Raw genomic sequence first — 17,844 nt, 5'->3', positions numbered from 1 at the left:
GGCCGACCCGGCGTCTGAACTCATACAGAGGCAACGGGAGAACGGGATGGTCCTAACTAGGCCGAGGCCGGATTCTCTACGCAAGGGAGGGCTCTTAACCTTTCCGTTCCTTCTGGGGAGCTAGGGCCCCCTCCTCAGAATCAAACATTGGAACGACCGAAGGGAAGGCCCCGACTCAGTCAGAGGTTCCTGACAGGCACGCTCACCTTTTGTCCCTCCGAGCTCACAGACTTCCTGAAATCCATCTATGGCCCCCTAAGGGGTCTGCGGACCTTAGATTAAAAACTCCATCTTCGAGGGGTTCAGGGAAGGCCATTAAAAAGGGAGAAACAAACCGGGCGGAAAAAACAACAGCAGGGAATTAACCGTAATGGTTAGCATTTATATAGTGCTTTAGGTTTACAGCGGACTTTATACATGTTACCGCATTGGATCCTCACAACAACTTTGTCAGGCTCGTTATTCCCATTTTACAGATAGGGAAACTGAGGCAAACAGAAGCAAAAGTCACCTGCCTGGGGCCACACAGCTAATATGTATCTGAGGCAGGATTTGAACTCAGGTCTTCTCGACTCCAAGACCACCACCACTGTTCGCTTATCTATGTAGCTCTTTCTAATTAAAGGGAGGAGGTGCAATGTGGTGTGACCTCTGTGAACCTCGGTTTTCTCATCTGTAAAATGAGGATAATAACCCTTTCTCTGCCCACCCTACATGACTGTTGATGAAGATCAAACAAGTGAGGAATGTCAGTGCCTGGCATACAGTAGGCGCTTAGTAAATACTTCCTGAGTGAATTAATGAACGAATAGTGAGAAACATCAGTGCTTGGCATATCGTAGGTGCTTAACAAATACTTCCTAAATGAATTAATGAATGAGCAGCAGCAGGTTCAGAAACGGTATGAGCAAAGCATAGAGGTAGGGCAGGGGAACACAAGCAGGCAAGTTTGGCTGGTGTACAGACCTCGTGAAGGAGGGAAGGCAAGTCAGAGTTCAAACCAAAGCCCATAAGTATTGGGGAGTCATTGAGGGTTCATCAGCCAGGGAGTGACAGCTGTGCTTTGGGAAGCTTCTCTTAGCTGTGCTCAGTCAGATGAACTGGAAGCGGGGGGAGCCAGGGGAGCACCAGGAGACAGACTCAGAATGGAAAGGAACAGGTGAGGGGACAGGCAGGGCAGAGAAGAGACTCGGGGGCCTGGGCTACAGGAATCCCCTTTTCCCATTGGTCCCTTCTATTCAAAAGAATAAAACTCCCAAAGGGGAAAAACACAGCCCCAAAGAAGATGATTACACTCGATCGAGCATCCGAGCCACGAATCTAAAACACAAATAATAAGGCTATTTGTGGAAAAACCTTACAATGAAGCACTTAGTTACCCAGGAGAGAAAATCCCACGGGTGGCATCCAAAACCAACCAACCCACTGTAAACTGAATTCTCTTTCTTGAAAATAGTGTCAGAATATACTCCAGGCACACAACAGGCATTTAATAAATCCTCACTAATTGATTCAGTCGAGTGCAGAGAACACTGGATTTGGAGTCTGGGGACCTGGGTTTGAATCCCAGCTCTCTCCTCTGACTGCCTATGTGACTTTGGAGAAGTTATTTCTCTTCTCTGGACCTTAGTTTCCTCATCTGTAAAATGGCCATGCTGGTCTCTACCCAGTTCCTTTTAGCCCTACCTCTAGGATCTTCTGATTCCTCGTGAGAATGGAATGGAAGAATCTCTTTATGGATCTTTTGGCAACCTGTTTCTTCCAAGGGAATAGGCAGGCTGGAAGCCCTCCGACCTCTGGAAGGCAAATCACTTAACCAGTCTGAGCCTTAGGCATCTCTGGAAGATTAGGAGAAGATGCAGTTCTACATTGGGAAAGGGGGTTTCCTCACTACCAAAATCACCTGATGAAACTACAGGTTTGGACCAACAGAACACAAAACAAACAAAGCAACGCCTTTAACTACATCTACTGCTCTGAGGTTCTCCTTAGAGCAACCTGCTGAGGTGGGAAATGAAAGGATTATTGGCCCATTTCTCAGATGTGGAAATTGAGGCTTGGAGAAACTAAAAAACAACTTATCCACAGGCATGTCCCAGCTAATAAATGTCAGAGCTTGGACCGGAACCCTGGTCTCCAGACCACATATCCCCTGCTCCCTCTACTAAGCTCAGCAACATGTTTTAAAAACAATTATTAATCTTGGAAACAAGAGAATATTTCCCATGGTGAAAGTCCCCTTTTTATTGGCTGTGCTAACATCTCATAATGAGGACAGTGGTCTCCAGGGATGGCCTCTCCATCACCTGCCCGGCTGCCCACTGGGGTAGTAGGTGATAGCCCAGAAGAAAGCTCTATGATCTCTCACTTGGCCCCCCTCTTCCCTGGCTCCTCCCATATCCCAGCGCCATATTGAAAGATTAATGAGCCAAAGTCTGGAGAGGCCAGACACGGCTGGGAGCCCAACAAGGTCAAAGGAAGGGGTTTTATTTGCGCTCGTGGCTGAGGGCTGTTACAGCATTGGAGAATGCCATTTTCCAAGACTCTTCCACCAAGGCTTTGGCTTGGGGTGAAGAGTTCACTCGGCTGCACTGTGGGCTGGACCCATGCTGGGATCTTTCTGGGAAAATGAAAGTGAGGCTGCTCCTGCCCCTCCAACCAAGCCTGGTCTTCCAATAAGGGGATCAGGCCGAGTCAGAAGAAGCCAGTCAAGTCTCATCTCTTCAATGAGGCCACATAGGGAGCTCTCTTTTCTCTGAACATCTAAAAGGGGGTGGGGCCTGAGAATTCAATGGTATAGGCAACTTCCAGATGAGGGAGCTTCCTCCACTAATGCAGGGCAGCACCTTCCCTGCAACTGAAAGTCCTAGAGAATTGCCAAGGGTCCTAAAAAGAGATGGATCTGAACCAAGGTCCTCCTGGCTCCAAGGCCAACATGCTACATGGCATATGAAGTACCTAATAAACAGAACTGATGCCAGCTCCCCTGTTTTGAGTGTTTTCAGGTTTACAAACTGCTTTCCTCAGGCCCACCCTGTGGGGGAGGGTAGGTTAAGTAATGTTACCTCCATTCTGCAGATGAGAAAACTGAGGATCAGAGGCATGCACTGACTTGCTGGAGGAACAAAGCTAGTAAACATAAGCACTGAATTAGTGCCCTGGTCTCCTGACTCCTCAAGGCAGATGAAGGAAAGATGATTGAATTTGGAGTCAGGAAGACCTGGGTTCGATTCCTCACTGTGCCACTTATGATCTGTGTGACCTTGGATAAATCACATATCCCACTGGTCTCCTGATTCCTCACCTGTAAAATGAAGAGACTGGACTGGACGGTCTTCCAGTTCTCAATACCATAATCCTATGAATCTCTTTCCATTACATGCCATTTTCTCATCGCTTCCCAACTGAATCCTCCCATCAGTAGTGAGGCTAGCCTGAAGGATGAGAGCTTGGCCACACCTGCCCCTCTTCTTTGCAGAGGTGGGGGACTACAGGTGTGGAATGCCATATATGACGTCAGACACTTTCTACATCTATAAGTTGGTTACTTTTGCTGCACTGATTTTTCTTCCTCTTATTTATTCTTTGTTCTAAAGGATGGCACTCTGGAGAGGGGGAAGGGGAGAGATACACTGGGAAATGCGAGTGGTGTAAAAATAAAAGATATCGATGACTTTAAAAATAGACTCTTAGTCATATGATGCATGTCCTCCATGCCTGCTGGAGAGGGCAGGACCCACTTCTCACTCATCCTGCCGTCCTCTGTGGTGCCAGTCACAGCATCACTGAGCAGAAGGAAAGAGTTAGACGTCGTCTCATCTAACTCTCTCAGCTGACAGAAGAAGAAACCGAGGGTCAGGGAGGCATTAAGAGCCAGAGACAGGATTTGAAATGACCTAGAAACGACCTTATGTCCACCATTCATATTAGTGTGTCTGGCCCTTTCTCTTCCTTCTTTCTTTCTCCCTCTCAACCTCTTTGTTTCTATTTCTGTGATTTTTTCCCCCGTCTCTGTCTCTGGCTCTTTTATATGTGGCCCTGGTACAGGCTCCGTAGTCTTCCTCTGGCAGGCTGAGAAGCCTACAGACTCTTTCTTGGAATAATATTTTTAAATAAATAAAATAAAATCCATGAAATTATAGCAGAAAGCAAAGGTTAGTGGAAATAAATAATTTTTTTCCTCATCCCAGTTCATAGACACCTCCTTGAAATATATTCAGGAACCCCTCAGGAGTCTGTGGACTCCAGGTTAAGAACCACTGCCCAAATAGAGTGTAAGTTTCTTGAGGGCAGGGATGATTTCATCTTGGTCTCTGTATCCCTTAGCACCCGCACAGTGCCTGGCACAGAGCAGCCACTTGAGAAATGCTTTTTGAATCTAATCACTGAGGAAGAAAATGAGACCAAAGATTAAGTGACTTGCCCAAGGTCACTTGGACAGTCAATGGTAAAGCCTGGTTTTCAGGTCCTCTGATTTGAATTCCAGTATTTTCTACTACATCACATATTTGTAGCCATAAATGGCTTCTGAGGACATCTAGTCCAATGCCTTTCCCTTTCTTTTTTTTTTTTTTTTAGCTTTCATTAATCTCTTTGGTTTCTATATCCTCTGCCCTTCTATATTCCTCTCCTCTATCCCTAATAAAGAACAAATAAATTAAAAAGAAAGGGGAAGGGGCGTATTTGAAAGCAACTCCAGGAAACTCCCATGTCTGCTGAGTTTGGCTGTGCTCCCCACCCACAGCATCTCTCACCTCCAGTGAAGGGAGGGAGACGCATACATTGTCTCTTCTTTTTTTCCCAGAAGCCAACGTCAGCTGTTAGACCATTTGTGCTCACTTCCTTCTCAGGATGTTGTTCTCATTTCTCCTCGCTGGCATCATTGTATCTACTGTTTTTCTGTTTCTGCTCATTTTGCTTCCCATCTGTTCATATAAGTCTTCCGAGGCTTCTCTGTAGAGTCATTATTTCTTATGGTACAGAAATAGTCCATTACATTCACGTCCCACAACGTGTTTAGCCATTTCCCGATGAGTGGGCACCCCATTTGGGGTCAATCCATGGGGGAAATGAGGAGGTGCTTAATAAATGAATTATAGATGAGGCGCCTCCAGAGGGCAGGGAGGGCTTCATCTTTGTGTCTATACCCTCACGCCTAGTGCTGGTGCCTTCATAAAATTTGTTGATTGACTGATGGTTTCTAGTACTTTGTTGTATTTTATAGTCTCAGTCTCTCTCTCTCTCTCTCTCTCTCTCTCTCTTTTGGAGGGGGAGGGCAGGGCAATTGGGGTTAAGTGACTTGCCCAAGGTCACATAGCTAGTAAGTGTGTCAAGTGTCTGAGGCCGGATTTGAACTCAGGTCCTCCTGACTCCAGGGTTGGTGCTCTACTCACCACACCACCTAGCAGCCCTTACAGTCCCTCTTTTAACAGAAGAGGAAACTGAGTCCCAGGGAAGGAAACCTAGTTCACCCAAGCCTTAGGAGCATAGGATGCTAAATCTAAAGCTGGAAGGGCCTCAGACACTATCTACTCTGATGCCCTCATTTACAGATGGGAAAACTGAGACCCAGAAAGGCTTAGTGTCTTGTTTGAGGTCACAAGCTAGAGGGTTTAATATTGGAGTTGGGACTGAAATTCAGGCTGATCTCTAATTTCCTAGTGCTGTGCTAGGCTAAGAAGTTAGAGTGTTGGGCCTGGAGTTAGGAAGACCTGAATTCAAATCCAGTCTCTAACATTTATTAGCTGTGTGACCCTGGACAAGTCACTTGAGCCGGCCTTCTGGGTCTTATTTTTCCAGCTCTTTATGGAAAGGACTCCCTTCCTTCTGGGCTGAGCAGGGGCACACACATAGGGGATTCATTACTCGTGGGAATAGTGGACAGTTCTGTCATCCCTCTGAGGAAGGCCTGGGCACCTGAGTGCAGGAAGCCTGGAAGCTGCTGCCCAGCCTAGGGCTGGCTCCACACAGCTACCTGGGCTGCCCACAGATGCCTGCACCCAAATGGGAGGTTGTGTGAAGAGGCATTGTCAGCCACAAGCCTCAAATAAACCAGTACATTATAAATAGACAGGCGAGCATCTGGGGCTCCGCAAAGGCAGGTGCTCCTGCTTTCACGGAATCAGAGAAGCCGGAACGTCAGAGCCAGAAGACCTCGGGGAGTAGCTGAATTTCGGCAGGGAGAGGAGAGGGTGGCCCAGATGTGGGAAGGGGCTTGCCTGAGGTCACAGGGCTGAGACCTCTCCCTCCAGTCCTGGGATATTTCTGGGTCATCCCAGTGAAGTCCACTCTTTCTAGTATTAACCCTGGGTTTCCATTCTAGAGGCTACTTGCTACATCGTGTGACCATGAGCCACTCATTTTATTTCCTACAGCTGTAAAATGAGGGATTGGACAGCTTCAATGGCCCCCAGTGTCCTTCCCAGCATTTAAGATGCTGTGACCAGGCCTCACCCCAGGATGGGTGGAACCAGCCCAGGTTACTAATCTCCTTCCTGCAGAGACCATCGAGGAAACCGTACGGCCCCTGCTATCAAATGTGACCAGCCAACCCAGGCCACCCACCCATCCTCTCTCCTAGACCTCTCGAGGGAAAACAGAGAGGAGGGAGGGAGAGCGTTAGGTGTGAAGGTGCCCGGGGTGAAAGGCCCCCTTTCAATGAACTTTGTTTACTCGTGTCCAACCCTTCGTGACCCCATTTGGGGTTTTCTTGGCAGAGATACTGGAGTGCTTTGCCATTTCCTTCTCCAGCTCATTTTAAAGATGAGGAAACTGAGGAAAGCAGGGTGAAGTGGGTACTCACGGCAGAATCGGAGGAAATCCGTCTGCAGCTCCTTCCTGGAGTTCAGAAAGATTCTCCCCTTGTCGGTCCCAACCACGAATGCGCTCTCATCATGGACCGCGACACAGGCCACCTCTGCGTTGAGTTTGGAAAGTGCTGAGCACTGCGGGTGGGAGGGGAGGAAGGGGAGGTGGGAGGAAGGAGAGAGCCCGTTAATCCTACTCTGATAGCACCCCGAATGCTTATGACCCTGATGACCTTGGGCAAGTCACTCCTGGGCCTTCCATTTTACAGATGACAGGGTTGTGCTCAATGGTCTCTGGGGTCCTTTCTAGCTCCCATCTCAGAGCCCATGACCCCTGTGTGCGCCTGTGTGGACTGAAGCACGGCACTCATCCATCTGGGATGATTTTTAATAGCCCTGATCCCAGGTCCCCATCCCCTACCCAGTCTACAGATGCCTGAAATTCCACCATTTAAGCCTCATCTGGTTTAGCTGAAGACTCGTTTCCCTGTTACCATGTAGATCCCCCAAATTTGGAGGCACACACTTCCACCGTTATCAATCACTCAGCCTCAGGGTGGCTGAGTTTGTGGGGTCTTTCCCTGAGGATTTTTTAAAATTAAAATGTATTTTTCTCACTTCTTTAGTCCTTGGGAAACAAAAGAAACAGAACTGCCATCATAATTAATCTGCAGTCACACAAAATAAGTTCTCATAGTGGGTGGGATGCACTCACATATATATGCACACATACAAATGCACATATGTCTACACAAACGGGTCTACATACACATGCACAAATACACATGTTTCTACGCAGATATAGACACGTGCATGCACAGCTAGACATATATCTGTCTATACACACACACAAAACATACGGTAAATATGTGTATGCACATATATGTAAATGTATGTAGACACACATACGGTGTCCCCAAAGTCTTAGTGGATTTTTCAGCTCCTGAAGCTTTGATTCGGCACCCTGAGGCAGACCATCGGCCCCAGTCAGAAGGTGGGGAGCATGCTTTCTCATTGGTCCCCTGGCATCGTGGTTGGTCACGTGTTGATCATAGTTCCACAAGGTTTGGCTTTGATGGTGGGGAGGAGAGGAGGGCAATAGGTGTCAAGGTGGGGTCTAAGCCGTGACAATGATGGTAGGTGGGCTTTGAGACAGAGAGAGAAAGTTGGATCCATGGAAAACAAACCTCTCCAACCTTGCAAGATGGCCCCGAGGCTGGCCTCGCCCTATCTCTTGCATATTATGCCAGATGTCTCTGGTGGGAGCTCAGTCCAGGTCCAAGTCACCTGCGTCATCCGGACCTCAGGCTCCATTTTAACCCCTTCTAAGGTTAGGAAGGCCTGTGGCCTAAAGAAAGGAGCTTCAGCATCCAGACTCTGCCACTCACTCTCAGTAAGCGACCTGGGGGGAGTTTGCATGAGCTGATGGACTGGAAAATCCCTGAGGGGAGAGACTCATCTTTGTCTTCGTTACCCAGGCCCATCGCACAGTGTCTGCCTGGCACATGGTAGGTGCTTAATAAATGCTTGCTGACTGACTGACCTCTCTGGGCACCCCCTTCCCTATCTGATTTTCAAATACCTTTTAAAAGAAGGAGGGAATAGCCCATGCTCAGGACCTAAATGCCTGGATCTTTGTAATTATGAAATAAGATATGAAAAGGAAGAAGCGGGATATTTGTAGCCATGTAACAGAGAGAGAGGAAAACAGTAGACCAGGAGATGGGAGAAATACGGGGTCAAGTCTTGCCTATGATGCACAGCAAGTCACTTTATCACCCTGAGCCTCAGTTTTCAAGTTTATGAAATGGGGGTGATGATCCTTGTACCCTCCACCTCTTAAGACCACTGGGAAAGAAGTATCTTGAGTTATTATATGCATGTAAGTTATAATTGTCACTGTCAGGATTAAAGACCTAGGGATAGACCAGAGATCTTACAAGCCCAGATCCAGGATGAGAAAAGGCTTTGGCCATCATGGGCTCACAGATCTGGACCTGGGAGGGGCCTCAGAGGTCATGTGGCCCAACCCTACTGGTCTGACGGATGAGAAAATGGAGGAGTAGGGAAGTGAGGTGCCCAAGGTCACCCAGGGAGAAAGCATCATGGACGAGATCTGAATCAAGGTCTTCTGATGCAAGGTCCAGTTGGGGCTATCATATCCATTTATTATTACTATAATTTTTAACAACAACAATGGAAGGCAATTTTCTTTCCCTGGCAGAGGCTGATGCCAGGGATTACACAGAAGACAAGTCAAATTAGGAATAACAACTCACAGTTATAGAGGTCTTTCAAATTTGCAAAGGACTTTTCCTCGCACCAAATTCAAGAGGAAATCAGTACAAAGATTATCATTATCCCGTTTGACAGATGAGGAAACTGAGGCCCAGAAAGCCCGTGGACAAATGATAAATAAATGTCCTGAGGTGGAATCAGAACCTGGGTCTCCTGATCCTAACTCCAGCGGTCTCTCCAGTATGCCAGGCCAACTCCCATTAATTTCACTTTTTCTTGAATGGAAGGACGCCTGCGCTGTGTCTACACTGGGTATCTCAGATTCAGGCAGTGAGCACAGAGGCCTGCTATTCCTTGTTTGCTATGGAAAAGTGGTGCTGGGCCAAGCAGATGAATGCATGAGTCCATCCTGGCATCCTCCAGGATCAGAGATCCTCAGCCTAGGATCCTGCCTGGGATGGGGATGCTGAAGCAGGCTGATGTCATGCACACAGGTTAAAGATGGGGCCCCAGATCCCCAGAGTCCTCTGAATGACCTGCTTGGAGCCAACATCCAGAAATTTACTGAAACTTTTCTTATTTCGGCCTATAAACCTCTGAACTTGTGGCTTCTCCAGTAGAGGAGAAACGTGGCAGCCAATCCATGCCCCTACCCCCGGGGCAGGAAGGATCTCTTCTCCCTTTCATGGGACAGTCTCTAAGGGAGTCTCTCATTCTTCCTAGTGATCTGACACCAGATCTAGGGTTACTTGGCCTCAGTTTCTCCATCTATAAAAACAATAGCTGGCGTTTCTGTATCGCCTTAAAGTTTGCAAAGCAAGCTCACTTGAGTTCGGTGATATTATCCGCATTTTACAGAGTTGCCCAGAGTCATACAACCAGTGTCTGAGGCAGGATTTGAATTCGGGTCTTCCTGCCTCCGCATCCAACACTGTGAAAATGAGGGCTCTGTATAAACTCTGCCAGCAAGCCCCAACTTGCTGCCACCTAGGGATCCCCCTGTGCTCCCTTGACAAGAGTGGGCTCCATCCACCCTGCTGTCCAGGAGACCCTACCCTTAAGGGCAGAACTCCTATTCATGCCTGCAAGACATTTCACTATATAAATCCTCTAAGGGCCTTTCCAGAGCTAATATTCTATACTTATAAGGAACCAGTAAGAAGCAAGGTGGGACAATGGATGGAGAGGGCCAGGTTAGAGTCCTGCCGCCGCCATATGCTGGCTATCTGAGGCTACAGGTAGGGAAAGGTGGCTGAACTGTATTGGTGGAGGTAGCTTCCATGCCAGGAGTTCCCCACATTGATGAAATTACAGGTGGCCCACATTTCTCTCCCACCCCCCAAATAAAAAGTCTTCCAGTAATGAATGGGAAGGAGGAAGAATTTTGCCCTGGAGATCAGGGTCTCTTGAACAACTAGGCAGGTGGGCTCTGGTTTGGAGACCACGGTTATTAACGGAAAGTGAGGTTGGGGAATCTTAGACGGCAATAAGGGATCCCCAAAGCCTTCCCACTCCTTAGGGCAGCCAGCCCTGGGCCTTGAATAATACCTTGTGTCGGGTCACTTCTCCCCTGGACTCTTGCTCTCATAGCTTAAAAAAAACCCAAGCCGAACTTAGCTCTTGGCCCAGACACTCAGCCGAAGCCCATCTCATTTATGTAATCGGGGTGGCCTCGTGTAAGGTTTCTGCTGGGAACCTGACAGCAGAAGAATGCGACTTATCTCCTTTTGTTCTCAAGATTAAAAATCCTCTGCTTTCCTTCTGGCCTCTCCAAGCTCCCAGGAACAGCAGCAGCAAAAATGATTTGAAACCCCATGTTAATAAATGAGACGGCTTGCGCCATCAGCATTACTAGGAAGATGATGAAGATACGGAGTCAAAGTGGGTCGGCTCTGGCGGGCCTCCTCTAACGGGCCTTGTGGCCCGGAGGGCAGGATGGAGGTGAGGATTCTGCTCCGCCCCCCTCAGCCTGGAGGGGAGGATCCCACTACCCCCACTCAGCCTGGAGGTGAGGATTCCGCCCCCCTGCTCAGCCACCATCTTAACAATAACAGTAATTCCAACAAAAATCATCTACCTCTGTCAGCCCGTGAAAGTTACAAAGCGCATTAACCCTGTGCAGAAGGCGGCATCAGAGAACTAGAGCCAGAAGGGGCCTTCGGAAGCCAGACAGATGAAGAAACTGAGGCTGGGGGGAGGGGTGAAGTGGCTTGAATTCTAACTCAGATCCTGCGACTCCAACTTCAGCACCCTTTCAATCAACCAAGGAATCTATCAATAAACATACATTAAGCAACCGTTCTAGGCCAAAGGACCAAAGAGAAACAAGTCTTGACCTCAGTGAGCTTTTGTTCTACGGGGAGAAGCAGATAGACTTTCCCCTGCCTCCCACAGGCTCCTTAGCTTCGTTTCGTAGAGAGGTTCAGAAATGGAGGGATCTGCTTAGGGTCACCCCCTAGTCAGGGTCAGGGCCAGAGTTTGAACCCAGACTTCTGGGTTACAAGTCGAGCATGTTCCCTGCTACGCCCGCCTCCTGAAAGGTCTTTGTGCCCAGCACAGGAGCACAAGGGACCTTCCAGATCTTCAAACTGTTGGGGCCAACTGTCCAGGCAGCCTGACTCCTGGATCTCAGCTGGGCCGGAGGGGCAGGACAAAGGAGGACCAAGGCCTGGAAGCCTAAAGCCCTCCTGTCCACAAAGCAGGCTGCGATCTATGCACTGCCTCCCAGCCATATGTGCGCCCTGCCCTAGGCACGGATCAAGGATCAAGGCCCATAGAAGTTGGAGCCGAAAGGGGTCCCTAAGTCCCACACCTTCACTTTTTGAGGCAAAAGAAAATGAACAGTGAGGTTAAGTATTAGGCACAGGGTGACCCAGCTAATAAATGGTTACGGCAGGATTTGAATCCAGGTCTTCCGGAATCCTGGGTTCTATGGCCTAGCCAACACTCCATGCTGTCTCTCTCTTACCCAGGTAGCCAGGGAAAGGGATACCCAGGGAACATAGCGAGATGATTCCTCAAAGGCCGGGGCAGGCTGGAGATAGAAGCAGGCTCTCATGATGTGGGACAGCAGGATGCTCTGAGGCTGGGGAGGGGGGCCCAGAAAAATAGAGAAGGCCTCCAAAGCTGTGGCCAAGCTGTTCACCATGAAAAGATGTAATCAAGGCTTCTTGATATCCCCTAGCACCCAGAATAGTGCCTCGAAACTTTTAGATTGTGTTTCAACGATGTAGAGAAGGTAACAATGAATAAGGATTAATTGAATGCTTATTGAAAGCATGAATATGCATGCATTAAGCCCCTACTATGTGCCAAGTGCTTTGTAAGTATTATCTCATTTGCTCCTCACAACAACTTTGTAGCCCCAGTGTCTGGTGCATAGTAGGTGCTTAATAAATGTTTATTGATTAACTGAAATATTGGGGTGAGATGAGGTGATTCCTGCAGCCCCCTCTAGCCCTGACACTTATGGTTCAAGGTTTCCTGTGCTGTGGGATGATGTAATCCATCAATCAAACAATAAGCATTTATTAGGCACCTACTGTGTGTCAGACACTGTGCTTAATAACCACCATCTAACATTACAGGGTCATCATTACTAGCTGACTCCATCTCCCTTTGGGGACTAGATTTGAAATGGCAGGAACTGTCATTTGGCTGGTGGGGAAAGACGGGCGGAGAGAAGGACATCAGAGGACCAAGGGAGGAAAGGAATATTGTTTGGTGTTTGTTTCCCAGGAGATTTTAAGAATCAGAGCATCCCTTCCCCCCAACCCTGTCCTGCTAGACTTCTTTGGTCCTGGCTTAGCCCACCAGAAGACCCGCCAATGCCCAACAGCTTGACTCACCATTGAATCTAAGGCAGACACAAGGCTGGTGATGATCTCATCTTTTCGGGGAAACATGGTGCTCCAGCGATCGGGTCCGGAGGCATTGGCGGGGCCATCAAAGTGTTTCCCCATCAGGGCCATAGTCACCTGGAATACAGGAGGGGAAGAGGCGGGGTTACCGGTCCATCAGCAAACAGGCCTCCACAAGGCTGTTACCTTTGGAAGAACAACTTTTGATCCCTCCCAAAAGTTCGAAGTAAAAAGAGCTTGCTTCTCTCCAGGGTTTCACAGCTTGCAGGTGTTTCTCTTCGGTGCCAAAAGGGGAGAGAGAAAGTTGTGTGAGGAGAATTAGCCCCAGATAGTACAAGGGTCACTTTCTGGTCAAACAGTAGGGTGGTAACAAGTGAGCTGTATTCGCTGTCAGAGGAACTGGCCTCAAATCCTCACTTTGCAACCACTAGGTGCAGGACATTAGGCAGGTCAATCCTCTGGGTCTCAGCTTCCTCCTTAGTTAGATGTTAGAATCTCTCCAAGGTCTCCTGTAGTGCTAGGCCCTGAAATCCTGCCTCTAGTTGCCAGACCTTAATTTGAAAGTGTGTGAATTGGGTGAACCCCACTGACCCCATCTTGTGACTCCCTCCTGGAGCTAGCTCAGTTCCCTTTCTATTCAGTTATGGGTCTAGTCTCATTTCTGTCTTGCTACAAAACTATTCGATTATGGGAACTGTGAGAAAACTTTATTGCATTGTTTGAACCCATCCCTGAGTGGCTGGAAAGCTGGACTACCTCTCCCTGCAGCCTTAGAGACCCTTTACCAAGGATGCAGCTTACGCTGCCCAGAAACCCAGTCAGATCCAAAGACTGATGCAAGGAGTTTTCTCACAATTATGCATCTCAGGCAACCCATATGTCTTATCTGAAAAGGGGCCCTGTGCTGGTTAATTGGTTATTGTTTCCATGTTCCTTTAATTGTCCACAGACACTTGGGGGGAGCGAGATGCCTCTTTTTCGGAATTCAGGGAAATGCACCTTTTCACTCTCCTTCCCCCTCCCAACTCAGAAAGCCCCTAATCTTTCCGCCAATTAGAATTCAGACGACTTAATCTTATAACCTGTTGTTTTCTTTTAATGCATAAACATGTCTCCCCCAGTATTCGGAGTCCAGTGCCAAGCTGAGGAGGCCTGGCCCCGATTTGTTATGCAATTGACACGCATTGCTTAATAAATCAATATGCTCGGATTTGCAAGTTATTTCAGATTTCACCCATCACAGAAGTTATGATGATTATCAATCAATCAACACTCACTATGTACGAGGCACTGTGCTAAGCGTTAGGCATACAAATAGAAAAGAGACGGGCTGGCTGGGGAGACAACAGAAGGCATATATAAGAGAGATTTTAGGGACAGGCAAGTAATAGTGGAGAGGGGGTGTCAGGAAATGCTTGAGATAGAAGAGGGAGCATGAGTTGAGTCTTGAAGGAAATAAGGGATTCTGCCAGCAGAAGTGAAGGGAACTGCATTCCAGGTATAGGGCACAGCCAGTGCAAAAGCCTGGAGAGGGAAATGGACTGCTAAGAACCAGAGAATAGCCAGTTTGCATAATAGCAAAGTTGTGAAAGCTTTTCAATGGCAAATGGAGGCATTTATGCTTGGACCCTGAATTTTCCTTAAACTGGATGGTCATACTTTCCATCAATAAATCAACAAACATTTATTAAATGCTTACTGTGTGCCAGGATTCAAAGACATAGTCCTTGCCTTCAAGGGGCTTATATTCTAATGAGAGAGATCACCCATAAGTAACTAGGTACATACAAGATATACACAGAGTTGTTGTTCAGTCATTTTCAGTCGTGTCTGACTCTTTGTGACCCCTTTTGGGGTTTTCTTGGCAGAGACACTGGAATGGTTTACCATTTCCTTCTACAACTCATTTCAGAGATGAGGAAGCTGAGACAAACAGGGTGAAGTGACTTGCCTAGGGTCACACAGCTAGGATTTTACACACAGACACACATACACGCACACACTCACACATGCACGCACGCACGCACACATGCATGTGTACGTATTTTCAGAGGGGCCTGGGAAAGGCTGCCTACAGATGATGGGAGCTGAGCTAGTCTTGAAGAAAGTCAGGGAGGTGAAGCAGCCGGGGTGTGATGGGGCAGCATTCCAGCCATGAAGGACGGCCAGTAAAGAGGCTACATGCTGGGAGACCAGAGAGAAGGCCAGGGTGGCCTGACCACAGAGGATGGGAGGAGAAGCAGAGGGACATAGGAAAGGGCCAGGTTGGGAAGGGTTTCACATTTGCCTTCATCATCTCACATTATCTGACAGAAATCTCACTCAGTCTTTAAAACCAACCGGCCTTTGGGTTCACAGGGGCCTCAATGGCCCTGCTCATTTTGTAGATGGGGTAAAAGGTTATGAGCGAGTGAATGGGGGACAAGAGCTCCAGGTGGGAGAACACGGCGTGAGCAGGGACCAGCCCCGAAGGACACAGGGCCATCTGGGACTGCTCTCCTCCCCCATGCCGGCCACTGATCCATTCTCTCATCCTGTATGCTCTGGCCTAGAGCTGGCTGGGCCAGTAGGCCTGCTGTCCAGAGGGCTCACTCCATTCATGTTCCCTCCCTTCCATTCTCTAAACTTCCCCCACATCCGAGAAAGGACCAACAGTGCAGCCCCCCAAACCTCAAATGGAATTCTTAGCCCCTCCCACATCACCATCCTTTGGGGGATTTTTTTCCATTCAAGATTGAGGACACAGAAAGAGGGGGGATCTATGGCAGAAGGGGAAGAGGGGTTTCCCCGTGACATCAGGCACCAGGAGAGATCAGTATTTACAAATAGTCTATCACTTGCTACTTGAGTAACCTCGGGCTGAAATCATGTAACTTCTCTGGTCCTCAGTTTCCTCACCAGTAAAATGAGTTAAGTTGGAATAGATGGCCCTGATAGCTCCAGATCTAGGAAACTATGAGCATAACCTCTCCAGGCCTCAGTTTCCCCATCTGTCAAATTAGGGGGTCAGACTAGGCAGATGCTGAGGTCCCTTCCAGCTCTAAATCTATGGCTCTATGAGTCTTAGGAAGATCCATGTGATATCTACCCTCTTGCTCTCTGAATAAGCTTGTACAAGATTCCTGGGCAGTTATAACGCCGGAGAGGACAAGGCTCTTTCCCCCCCTTTTTTAGTTTTTTTGATGCATTTTGTTTTCACGTTACAAACATTTACAGATGATCCCCACCCTATGAGAAGTCTCTCATAACAAAATAAAACTGTCTTCTGTCTTTCTTTGTATACTCAGTGCTTAATTCAGTACCTGGCATACAGAAGGAACTTAATAATTGCTTGCTAAACGTGGCTAACATGGCAAGGCTTTGTGTGACTTCACATGTATAACTGATATCATATTGCTTGCCTAAATAGGTGGGGGAAGGGCAGCAGGGTAGGAGAGTATTTAAAGCTCAGATCTTTTAAAAAAACTGAATGTTAAAAATAAATTTAAAAAATTTTAAAAATAAATGCTTGCTGACTGACTGACGGATGACCTCTGAAGTTCCTCCAGCTCTAAGACTATGATTTTACAGGAACCAGAGAGACAGGATGGTTTAATAGTAGGATCCTGCCAAGGCTTTGGGAGATCTGCCCAGGATCTTGAAAACCAGCCACTTAACCTTTGAGGTCTCAATCCCCCAATCTGTAAAATGAAGGGTCTAAATCAGATGGCGTATAAGCTCCCTTCCAGTTCTAAATTTATGGTCCTCCCTGGACCGCAGTCTCTTCGTCTATACAATGAAAAGGGTTGAAATGTGTAACTGTGGAAAGAATGCTGGATTTGGACTCAGAGAACCTGCCTGAGCTTGAATCTCAGCTCTGCTAATTATTATCCACTAGGGCAAGTCAGTTCATTTTTTCTGGGCCTCAGTTTCCACAACTGTTTTTACAGAGTTAGTTAGACTAGACGGTCTCTGAGGTGCTTTCCGTTTCCAAAGCTACGATCCTTTGTTTTTAAGGTGCTTTCTATCTCTGACACTCTGTCTTATAAGAGATTAAAAGAGACATAGAAAGACCATGACAGATGGACAGAAACCAAGGCTGGGAAATAGACACATGAACAAATACTGACAGAAACACAGAAAAGGACTGAAACCAGTTAAATTCTACCAACATTTAGTAAGTGCAGACTATTTGGTAGAAAAAGGGTGAAATGGGAACAGAGACAAATGACATCAGAGACAGCTACCAATTTTGGCCGAGAAGCAGAGCCAAGTGACCAGCAAGCCGTCCATGGAACGGAGCTCAAGGTCAGTAGTAAAAGGCGTTGGGGATGGCCCCACAGGACAATCTCCTCCTCCCAGGCCAGGGCCAGCCACATCTCACCTATGTAGGCTCATCTATGTACGCTGGTCTGCTCGTGGGATTCCCAGGCTCCCAGGGAGAGTTGGGCCGTCTGGTCTCCAGGCCCTTGGTCCAGCCCCCATGCCCTTTGCTCCCCAAAACATAGCCTGTTCTCCAGCAGGACTTTGAAGCCTATAATTAGGCAATACCTAGTCCAATTTCAACACAAAATGAATCTCCTCTCATTGAAGAAGAATTAAGGCATAGAATGCCTCTCCCAGCCATGAGATCTTGGCCAACCTCCTCATGTTACAGACAAAGAAACTGAGGATTAAAGAGGATATCTTGTCCAATGTGAATCAGGAAGCTTTCAACAACAGCTAGCAATAGAGAACTCACTACCTGTTGAGAGATGGGGAACTCTCTGCCTTCCAAGGTACGAAGCTCCTTAAAGACTCGGATTTTGAATTACAATACACAAACCCCATTCCAATAGAGAGCACCAGTGTAGACACAGGCTTAAACACACATATGCCTGTATGTCCAAATGAATATACACCCACACCCCCAATCATGGAAAGGGCATCTCAGAGAAATAGGGTCTTCCTATGAACAGAGT

At 47.7% G+C, this 17,844-nt stretch overlaps 1 protein-coding gene across 2 annotated transcripts in view; it reads right to left on the bottom strand.

The window, feature by feature from the left end:
- The window catches only part of GTF2IRD1 (GTF2I repeat domain containing 1), a 139,475-nt gene extending 122,147 nt beyond the window's left edge, over positions 1-17,328 (bottom strand). For both annotated transcript variants that reach the window (XM_036767163.1, XM_036767162.1), the window contains exons 1-3: positions 17,268-17,328; positions 12,893-13,021; positions 6,803-6,944 (exon numbers count right to left, since the gene is read on the bottom strand). In XM_036767163.1, coding sequence (XP_036623058.1) covers positions 6,803-6,944; positions 12,893-13,015 — 265 coding nt within the window. In that variant the 5' untranslated portion in view covers positions 13,016-13,021; positions 17,268-17,328. The remainder of the gene's footprint in view (positions 1-6,802; positions 6,945-12,892; positions 13,022-17,267) is intronic.
- Positions 17,329-17,844: the final 516 nt, after the last annotated feature.

The sequence above is a fragment of the Trichosurus vulpecula genome, chromosome 7 (genome assembly GCF_011100635.1).
Source record: "Trichosurus vulpecula isolate mTriVul1 chromosome 7, mTriVul1.pri, whole genome shotgun sequence".
Lineage (NCBI taxonomy): Eukaryota > Metazoa > Chordata > Mammalia > Diprotodontia > Phalangeridae > Trichosurus > Trichosurus vulpecula.
This window is presented reverse-complemented; position numbering and strand designations above follow the sequence as displayed.